We start from the raw sequence: 10,991 nt of genomic DNA, 5'->3' as shown, positions 1-10,991 counted from the left end.
CCACTTCGTCCATTGAGAACTTTTCGCAACCTGAGCGAGGCGCAGACTCCCGTCCACCAGATTGGCTTAAGCGGGTATCATTAACGTTACCAGCTGCACCAGCGAGCGGTGTGTGTGTGTGTGTGTGTAGATACCAGTAGTGTGTGTGTGTGTGTGTGTGTGTTGGGTGGTGGGTGGGGGATGTATAGTTTGATGTGGTTGCAGTGTGTGTGGGGGTGAGAGGGGGATGTGATGTATGTGTGGGGGTATGGGGAGATGGAGGGTGTATGGTTTGATGTGGTTGCAGTGTGTGTGTGTGTGTGTGTGTGTGTGTGTGTGTGTGTGTGTGTGTGTGTGTGTGTGTGTGTGTGTGTGTGTGTGTGTGTGTGTGTGTGTGTGTGTGTGCGGGGCCAGTGTGTTACCATGGCAACCTCTCCACACCACCACAGTTACATACACAAATTTCCCCACCACCAACTACCGTTAGAGAGTATTGTGTGTGTGTGTGTGTGTGTGTGTGTTAGTCCACTACTTGTCAACGAACCTTGGTTATACATAAACATGCTACTAAAGTTAGGGCACAAATATAATGTAGTATGCTATGAAGTCAACTACACTCATAATAACGTCAGGATTCTTCTCCCCTATCGTGTCTCCGTTCTCTGCATCTGTCTGTCCTCTATCTGTCTGTCTGTCTGCCTGTCCCTTTATTGCAATTCACAAACAACTCTCAACTGTCCACAACTTCCTAGAATATCATAGCATCCTGCATTATACTACTTTTTTTCAGGGTAACTTGACCCAGATTTTCGTCGTCTTGCGGCTCACATGGGTCATTGGCAGAAAAGGGCAGCGCTACGGCTCCTCTTCAATGGCACTTTTTTGTGACTTACGTATTCTAGTATTAATCTATTGCTACAACTCAGTATTCAAGTTGGAGAGATGATAATTTTAGGCCAAGTTAGAGTCAAATGGGTACAGAATTAATAAAGTCAAACAACATACCTTTGGAGGGTGCAGCGAGAACAAGGCGACAGATCGCAGGCAGGAGGACAATGGCGAGAAAATCCAGCAAAATCTACCCACCAGCTTATGAAGTGACGCCAACAACTCTCGTGCCTCACAGTCGATTCAAACGCCAGTCCACTTTATCAATAAACACCTGTGATTCTAGAGTATTGTAACAGAAAATCAAATAATCGTGTAGACGTGACGTACTGATGCACTCTCTCCACGGAGTCTATCTCTGAGCTACTGTTTATTACTTGCTCATCACAATGCTTCGAAATTGATGAGCCTCTCGCTCGGACATGACGGCTGACTGAACCTTTATCTCTGTCTTGTACCCCTGACCTTTTACTGAATGCTATAAAAAAACAAATTACTTCATCCTAACCTAACTCAAAGTCTAATGACAGAGATAATCTGCTCGCTTGACTTCCCCGCGCACGTTTTGTGACGCAACAGATTAAGTCGGGATGGGCTTCATATTCAGAGAAAGCAGTAAAATGGATGGGTAACTGCGAAAAATTAGTCACTGTTCGCTGACTCTTTCTGCCTGGATTCCAGCGACAACGTTCCCGAGTTCGTAAGGTTTGTATAGAATGATAAATTCAATATCTAAATAAAGAAATAAGATAATCTGCTGACTTTTCCTTATAATCTTGCTAACAGACAGGCTGGCAGGCAGGGAGGCAGAAAAGGCAGAGAGGCAGGCGGTCAGGTAGACAGACTGATAGATAGATATATAAACCTGGCCAAACACATAGCTTCATCGGGCTTTCTCGGTTGACTGTAATAACATCCACTAGTAGCAGAAGCAAGATTTTTTTTTCTTCTGGCCGCTTTTCTGATTACATATTTTGTTTTCAGCCATACTCGTACCAGATCACGTCAGTTAACAATGATGTGCGTATCTGAGGATTAATAAAGCTTTAGTTTCACTCTGTATATGAGAAAAAAAGGCAGTGAAAACATCGATAGTACCCCCGAACAGTCTAATACCACAGCCTTCTCCCATTCGCCTCTGTCTACGTTTTTTCCTTTAACCATTCTTTTCCCCAAATGGAGAGTTGTGGCAGACTCCTGTATTCCATAAACTAGCATGTTATTCGCTCTATGTACAGAGTATTATGCGAAAATCTTGCACGTCATTGGCCACGAGATTTTAGGTAAAGAGATTTTGGAGTGATGTATGGGCTGGGAACTCTCCATTTTGAATGCTTTTGGGCTGGGAGTTGACTGTTAGTAATAGTCGTAGTAGTTGTAGTAGTTTGACAGATCAGCATTCCAGCCTTCATTGACGAATAGTATGGAACCTTCAGGCTAGAAATGTCCGGTAGAGTTACGACATGTGAGCGGTGACTGACTTGATCGGTTCCTTTTAATTCAAGAGACGACATTTTGAGCATTATTTCAGCTCTTGGTATCTCTGTACTTCTAAGCTTTCACAGTTTTCCAACCAGATTTTCATATAGTAGTTTGTCTTAAGGGTACTACTGAGCCTCCATGACTAACACAGATAGTGGAGTACCAACATATCCAGTACTCCAATGCTAGGGAGGCCATGTGGGGTGATTTTGGTCATGCCTGAGTTCAGGGGTTTTTCTTTGGTTTGTTCTTAAATTCTGGCGTCCTTAATTAACCCATTATGTACTCAGAGCATTTTCACAGGATGCTTACTTAATTATGCTTGTTATTTACAGCTAATATTTAAACCTGTTAACATTTCAAAAGGGTAATTACACAAGATACCAGTTATTTATTTGATGACATGCTCAGATGAGGAGAGAAACTCAGGCATAATTGTAATTCACGTTTATTTGTATCAACATCTGAACTTCGTTGCTTTGGAAAGATAATGTTAGGTCGTTTCGAAGACTGGTGAGTAGAGAGGGACTGGCGGGGATGTGTGGTGGTGTGGGGAGAGGAGATAGAGGAGTAGGAGAAAGGGGAGAGGGTGATGGGAGGGGAGAATGAAGACTGTGAGAGAAGGAGAGGTGTAAGGGGAGGATGATGAGGAGGCGAAAGAGGAGGAGGAGTAGTAGTAGGAGGAGGAGGAGGAAGCATGAGAGAGAAGAAGAGGGGTGACGGGAAATGGAGGGGTGTGAGATGGGAAGGGAAGGGGTTTGAAGAGAGGTGGAAAGGAGTGGGAGGAAGGGGAGAGGTGAGGGGAAAGGAGAAGGAAAGATGTGTGAGAGAAGAAGAGGTGTGAGGGGAGGAGAAGGAGGAGGGGTGTGAGAGAAGGAGAGGGATGAGGGGAGGAGGAGGAGTGTGGGGAGAGGATATAATGGGATGAGGGAGTGCCTTTTCAACTTAGTCATTTTTTTTATAAGGTTCCAATAATCTCCTAATAACACGACACACAACCATCAAAGTTACAGCCAAGTCTCCAGTCGTCAAGCCGAATGAAGTGGGACGCTAAGGGCAAAACAAACCTTGTCCACCAGTCTGACTAGACCGAGGAAGCCGAAGGGAGATGAAGACAAGTGACATAGGGAGGGAAGAAGGGTAGAGAGAGAGAGAGAGAGAAATAGTTGCCTGTTTCTGGTGGAGATAGGAGGAACTTCCAAGGGAGAAAAGTTAGAAGCAAATTTCGTGAACAAATAATTGGATAGGGAAGAATATAGTCAAGGAAGAAAAAAGCCAAAGCCAGGAAAAAATAGAAAAAAAACTGAGTGGAATAATTAATCAGCACGGGTACTAAATGGATGAATAGAATTAATTTTTGTTCCCTTTTGTGTAGTGTTTTTGGAGAAGGGAGACTTTGGTGGCACTTACAGCCCTTTTTTTTCTTTTATAGTGGAAGTAAAATTAGGAGGGGAAAGTGAATGTGTGTGTGTGTGTGTGTGTGAAAGAGAGGGAGAGAAAGAGAGAGAGAGAGAGGATGGGGGGAAGAGAAGGGAAAGGTATGGAAACAGAAGAAAGAAAATTGACCCGTATGACTGGAAGGGAGTAAACAAGAGGAAAGGGAAGATAGAGAAGAAGAGAAGAGAGGAGATGAAGAGGAGGAGGTGATGAAAGGAGAGGAAAGGAGAGAACAAGAGAGGGGAGGAAAGAAGAGGACAGAATGGGAGAGCAGATGATGAGGACAGAGGAAAGAAAAGAAGGAGAGGTAAAAGGGAGAAAAGGAAGCTGAGACAAAAAAGAGGAGAAGAGAGGAGAGGAGAATAGGAGAGGAAAGCTGGATGTAAGTAGGGGGTGATGCAGAAGAGAAGAGAGGAAATGAGAAGGGAGGGGATAGGGAGGGCTATAAATGGAGTGTGATAAAAAAAAACAGCAATAAAGGGGGAGAAAAATGGGGCGACGTAGAAAGAAGGGGAAGCGGAACATACCATAAAGTGATCGAATGAGAGGGGGATCGCGGTAGATTATTATGACAGGGCAGGAAGGGAGGCATAACCATATATTAAGGACGCGACGTAATGAAGAAATAGATGCAGAGAGTGAGGAAGGGGGCGGATGGGGGTAAGGGAGGGGGTATTATAGAGGGGAGGTCATGGGGGAAAGGGAGGGGGTAATATGAGGGGGGAGAGGGAGAGCGATAATGTGGAGGGGGAGAGGAAGGGATGGAGCTCCCAGAGAGCAAGGGTAGAGGTTAGGTTTTGGGGGCTGGGTTAAAGTTTATGAGGTAGGAACACTGGTATTAGTGAGAGAGAAAGAGAGAGAGAGAGAGAGAGAGAGAGAGAGAGAGAGAGAGAGAGAGAGAGAGAGAGAGAGAGAGAGAGAGAGAGAATAGTTATGCTATGATCGCTTAGGTCTGTAGGTAAGGCTAGGTTAGGCAGATGCGGTGAATGACTAGAGTTTTTTAAATAGCAACATTGATATTAACCATGAAAGAGAGAGAGAGAGAGAGAGAGAGAGAGAGAGAGAGAGAGAGAGAGAGAGAATGGAAGGTCGAAGGTACAGTAGGTAAGTATTAGAAGAGTAACTTAGGTCGTGCTTAGTCAAGTCAGGTTATGCAAGGTAAATTAACGCAGCAGCAGTTGGTTGGCTGGAGTTCATGGAGTAGGAACACTGACATTACTGATAAATAACAGGAGGGCAAGGCTGAAAACTGTTATAAGACGAAATTAAGTCAAGAGTATGTTAGACTGAATTATATCAGGTACAGTTAAGATCGTCTAAGCCTCTACCTATGATCTTCGAGTAAGCCACCTATCAGTTTCCATGCCTGGTGACAGTGTGTGATAATGACTGTGGATCTCACACGTAAGCTACTTTATCTCGACGACCCTATCCTGTGAACGGGTGGCTACTGTTATGTGGGCTGGGAAATGGCTAATAAACACAGTCGCAGCCACAAAGCATCCCCATTATGTGTCCTGGCTTCCTCCTTTGTTACTGTAAGCAGGTAGTGTGGAGAACGCAGTGCAAGAAGAGAAAGGTTGTTTTACAGGGGAGAAGAATTGCATCCGCTTGTCTGTATGTGTATGTTCGTGGATGATAGATTAAGCTTGGTGCAGGAGAGGGACGCCTTCACTGTGGCATCGATAGAAACAGGCGGGTCCACTGCTTGGTTACAAACATCTCTTATTTTCCTTCTTATCCCCCGAAGGAAGGGAGGTGGACTGAATAATGGGTGATTTAAGCCTGCAGTCCACCAGATTTACGTCAAGATGAACCTAAGGCCACAACGACAACAACAATAATAGCAACAATAGATCAAACATACTGGTGAGTCTGTGTAGCCCTAACAGGTAGCAGGTGAGAGAGAGAGAGAGAGAGAGAGAGAGAGAGAGAGAGAGAGAGAGAGAGAGAGAGAATTGTGTGTTGTATTTGTGGTTGTATGTGTGTCAGGGTGTGCGGGGTGTGGGTGTACGGAGGCCTTGAAATGATGAGAAGAGAGAGGAGAACGGAACATGAATCAGAGAAGAGGCGGAGAACGTAGATAAACGCTTTCCCAGGAATGAGGGATCAGTGAGCATTAAGGGAGTGGGTGGCAGGAGGAAGGAGGGCAGGGCTAAAGGAAATGGATCGCCAAGAAAATAAAGACTAATGGGCGAAACAGAGTGGAAGGGAAGGATGAATACGCTTAGGGTGATGGAGGGGTTATGGTGGATGTGCGGCGGAACTGAGAGAGAGAATAAAGTTCTGAAATAAACCGTGGACGGAGGATATAGAAAGGGATATATTGCAAGAGATAAGAGCAATAGCAAAGAGACTACGAGGGGAAATGAAACCCGGAAAGTAGGTCTCGATATTATTGCAGAAAGATGCTGTGCCATGAAAGTATTTGCTGGAAAAAAGGGAAAAGAAAATGGAATTAAACAGTGAAAGTAGATTGCAGATTAGTGAAAGATGCGATGGCGTGAAAGAAATAATGCAAGAGATAAGAGGAGCGAAAGGAAAAGAACGGAACACTAAGCCCCCGAAAATAATCTTGAAGTATTTTGTAAAAGGATGATATATCACGAGTTCAAGTATTTACAGGAAGAAAAGGAAATGAAAAGTGAATGAAACACTGAACGTGTATCTACAACTCAATCAATAAAGGATGCCATAGATGGGAAATGTTGCATGAAATCGAAACGAGAAAAGAAAAAGAAAAATGAATCTTTTGTCAGATGCAAAATAGTGAGGATGTTCTACATCAAATGACCAGGTGTTTCTGTTTCCACTCCAGGAACTATGTATCTTCCTACAACACACCACCCTCCCTTGCATATTCACTCATCGTATCCTCCACCTACTTCTCCTTCTCGACCCAACTACTGCACATTTATATACACACCTACAATAATTATAATCATTCTCATTGATCTCTCACTCTCCATTAACTCATATGTCTTCATGATTACTTTCATTTCTCTTTTTATCCCTCAATGTTGCTACACAAGACACCTCTGAGGCAATTACTTCAATAACTCACTCTTTTGGTTTAGATCCTTCAAGCATGGTCCACGTTTCTCTCCTCCACGTAAGTGATGGAACTCATATATTATTATGCTTAACGGAAAACTCTAAGGGTGACTCTAAATAAAATGTAGCAACAAGTTAAGTGTGCATGATTTTTTTTACACCATTCTTACAGATTTCTTCCCGCTCTCAGTTCTGACTGAGAAGAGAAATAGGATGGAGAGGATAGGGGGAGGTGGGGAAAGTGAGATAGGAGGAAGAGAGGAAGAGAAAGGAAAGATGGGAGAAATGTGAGTAGGGAGCACAGTCAGTGAGTGGAGAAAAGATAAAGAATAGGAAAGTGGGAGGGTGGATGAGGTGAAGGAAGAAGTAAGGAAAGGGAAGGAAAAGAGGCTGATTAGGGTAGTGGGGGTTGGGGAGGGGGGAGGGGGGAGGGAGGGGACAGTAGGTGGTTGTGAAAGGAGGACTGGGGGTGGATGAGGCAGTGACGGAGGGGAAAGGGGGAAATAGGGAGAGGGAGGGAAAGGAGGACTGGGAGTGATGGGGCAGTGGGGAGTGTAAGTGAAGGGAGGAAGGATGGAGTAGGGGTGAAAAAGGAGGGGAGGGGGGATAGAATGGGGGTATTAGAGAAGGAAGGGGGGGGCGGGCACTGGGGTTAGACTCTTACGTGATCAGGTTCAATTGGTCCTATTACGGTGAGGCGTTGAGTCAGCTTCCCCAGAGTCGTGTCAAGTTGGGCCCGCACCACGATCATAGCACACACACACACACACACACACATACTCTCTCTCTCTCTCTCTCTCTCTCTCCACTGAAGATCCTTTCAGAAATTACCTACTTTCTTCTCTTACCTAAAAAATCCCTACCACTTTTCTAATCTCCCTTGAAATCAGAAAAAAATTAGTACCATCTGCGTAAGGAAACTTTTAAATGACTAATTAATTTTCCTTTGTACTAAGCCTAATTTCACCTTAAAATGACGCCAGCAAACTCGTAATGTTCAATATATTTTTTTTTGTTCACGTCCTTTCATCACCCTTGCTTATCATTTCCTTCCTCTTTGGTCAGTGCTGTCCCCTCCCTCCCATTCATTTCCATTTTCCATCCCATCATCACGGATCCCAATTCCATCACCTCTATTTGTATCATCTGAGGCTAATGCCATGTCTTTTCATTTCATTCCTTCTCTTCTTTTCACCCCTTCCCTTCTCATTCTATCTTCCCATCGTGGTATCCCTTCACTTAATTCCAACCCTTTCTCTCACCCATCCCCTTTTTCCCATCCCTGCCCCTTACCGCGCATCCCCTCTCCTAATCCCTTCCCGTTTCATCAACTCGCCCCCTCTCCTCATCTTATCCTTTTTCCTCTCATCCCATACTTTCTCCCCGAACATTCCCTCCTCCATATCCCATCCTCCCTCATCCTCTTGTGCTCCCATTCCTCTCCCGTCATCCTCCATCCTTCCATCATCCCATCCCCACTCCTCACCATTTCCCTTCTCCTCTTTTTATCCTTTCCCCTTGTCCCATCACATCCCCTTGCCTTTTTCCCTTTTCATTACCACTTCCCCTCACGTCTCATCCACTCCCCAAACCGCTTCCCTTCTCGTCATTCTATTCTTCTCTCCCAATTCATTCTCCATCCATCCATTCTCGTACTCTTCTCATCCCTTTCACCCCGTCCCCTCTCGTCCACCCATTCCCCCACACCCAGTCCCTACTCCTCATCTCATCCATTTCCATCGCCCCATCCCTTCCACGTCATCATCCATCCTTCCACCATCCTTCACTCTCTCTAGTTTTTTTCCTCACACATTTTTACCTCCTGCTGTGCTTCTATTTTTCCCCCTCACCCTGCCAGCATCCCGCTAGAGTTGTATTGAAGATAAATGTATAACTCACATTTTTTCCCTTTTTTCTCGCCTCCTCTATTAATCCTGGTTCTTTTCACCCCCCTTCCTCGCCGATCCTCGCTGGTCAAGGACTCTGGCTAATATTGATTCCTCTCGTATCTGTGGGTTTTTCTTGTGTTGTGCGTTTTTCTCCAGGGGCGTCGATGATTAATGAATGTTGCGGCGTGTGTGTGTGTGTGTGTGTGTGTGTGTGTGTGTGTGTGTGTGTGTGTGTGTGTGAGAGAGAGAGAGAGAGAGAGAGAGAGAGAGAGAGAGAGAGGGGGGGAGTGGAATCGTTGTCACGGTGGATTTTTTGTTTTGGTAAGTTCGATGTGTGTGTGTGTGTGTGTGTGTGTGTGTGTGTGTGAGAGAGAGAGAGAGAGAGAGAGAGGGGGGGGAGTGGAATCGTTGTCACGGTGGATTTTTTGTTTTGGTAAGTTCGATGTGTGTGTGTGTGTGTGTGTGTGTGTGTGTGTGTGTGTGTGTGTGTGTGTGTGTGTGAGAGAGAGAGAGAGAGAGAGAGAGAGAGAGAGAGAGAGGAGGGGGTCCATTTTCATGGTGGAATTTTGATGCCATGATTGTGGTGATTGGACGGATATGTGTGTGTGTGTGTGTGTGTGTGTGTGTGTGTGTGTGTGTGTGTGTGTGAGAGAGAGAGAGAGAGAGAGAGAGAGAGAGAGAGAGAGAGAGAGATCATATTTGCAGCATGAGCCATGCTGTAAAGTGATGCATGTTGTCTGTAGTGTAAGTGAGAGTTATGGTGAAATCATAAGCGAGAGAATGGTGGTGTGGCCTGAAGTGAGTATTGTGTAGTGTTCTCTGGCAATGCAGTCAATGTCGAAACTAGATTATTTCATGTTAGAAAGTTCAGAAACAGGAATATATTGTTTTACCAGGAGACACAGAAAAACGAATAATAGTGACGCTGCCGAATGAGATCATTATATTATTTAACACTGTGACTTCACCGACGCACCATAACACAACCACAATCGTCGTATGTATATTACCAGTAAAGTGAGCTTTGTGAGAGCGTGACAAGCAAGCGAGCTTTTGTACGTACGCCTATCATCACAATTTCATCTTGATGATGAATCACACGTGCAGTGTTCAGTTCTCTGCTCCCGACTTGCCGTGTCAACCAACTATGTCCTGCTGAAATATTGTCCTTTTCACTTATGGAATCAGTACCTGCATCACGACTCAGTCTTTGTCGGCCAGTCAGTCATGCACCCAAGCACTCGGTATCTGGGAGAAGGATCAGGGACATAATCCTTGTCAGAACCTCTTGCAGCGCTCCGGAAATGGGCCAAGCGTCCTGAAGGGCACCATTACGGGCGGCGAGTCGTGGCTTTACGGGGCCGAGACGGAAACACAGAGCCAAGGAAAGACCCGGGCACGAATCTAGAAAGTATCCATTGTCTTGAATTGTGATTAAGACTTTTTGTGCATATCTTTGCCTACACTTATACAGGTACTAAGACCTTTATTGTCGTCGGTTAAGGATCCTCCCTAGCACCTCTTCCTTAGCGATTTAATTTTGGATACGGCTGGTTAATGTCTTTTTATACGTTATCAGTGCAGAGTAAGGCGGTATTACAATGATTTATGCATCGTGAAGTGAGAGAGAGTAAGGTGTAATAAGCAAGTAAATCGCTTAGGAAAAGGTGTCCACCTCCCCTCCCCACACCACAGCACACTTCACCCCACACCACAAAACATCACACCTCACCCCACACCATATCACACCACACCCCTCCTAATACCGCACTACACTACACTACACCAAACCTCACCCCACACCACAGCTCACCACATTCTTCCACACACCACACCACACCACACCTCACTCCATACCATAAAGGACACCACGCAGCACACCGCATCACACTACACCTCATCTCACCACACCTCACCCCACACCATAGCTCACCACACCACATCACGCCTCACACCACACCACACCACATCTCACCACACCACACCACATCAAAGGCATTAACTGACGGACCCTGTTCTTTCTCGTCATAGCCCAGTTTGTTTCCTCTTATCTGTATTTTTCATGTACTTTCTGATCTCGTTTTCTTTCATGAACCATTTATCATCATCTCTCCTCCTCCTCCTCCTCCTTTTCCTCCTCTTCCTCCTCCTCTTCCTCCTCCTCCTCCTTTTCCTCCTCTTCCTCCTCCTCCTCCTCCTCCTTTTCCTCCTCTTCCTCCTCCTCCTCCTCCTCCTCCTCCTCATGGTCGTTTTCCTCGTAAT

At 45.3% G+C, this 10,991-nt stretch overlaps 1 protein-coding gene across 1 annotated transcript in view; it reads left to right on the top strand.

The window, feature by feature from the left end:
• Positions 1-10,137, top strand: part of LOC145390092 (BCL2/adenovirus E1B 19 kDa protein-interacting protein 2-like) — a 50,385-nt gene extending 40,248 nt beyond the window's left edge. Inside the window, exon 10 of the mRNA XM_080265157.1 lies at positions 10,024-10,137. Coding sequence (XP_080121283.1) covers positions 10,024-10,137 — 114 coding nt within the window. The remainder of the gene's footprint in view (positions 1-10,023) is intronic.
• The last annotated feature ends 854 nt before the right edge of the window (positions 10,138-10,991 follow it).

The sequence above is a fragment of the Coenobita brevimanus genome, unplaced genomic scaffold, assembly GCF_032717465.1.
Source record: "Coenobita brevimanus isolate Jiangsu-jjx unplaced genomic scaffold, ASM3271746v2 jjx.HiC_scaffold_2816, whole genome shotgun sequence".
Taxonomy (NCBI): Eukaryota; Metazoa; Arthropoda; class Malacostraca; order Decapoda; family Coenobitidae; genus Coenobita; species Coenobita brevimanus.
Note: the sequence above shows the minus strand (reverse complement) of the source record. Positions and strands in the feature narration are given on the sequence as shown.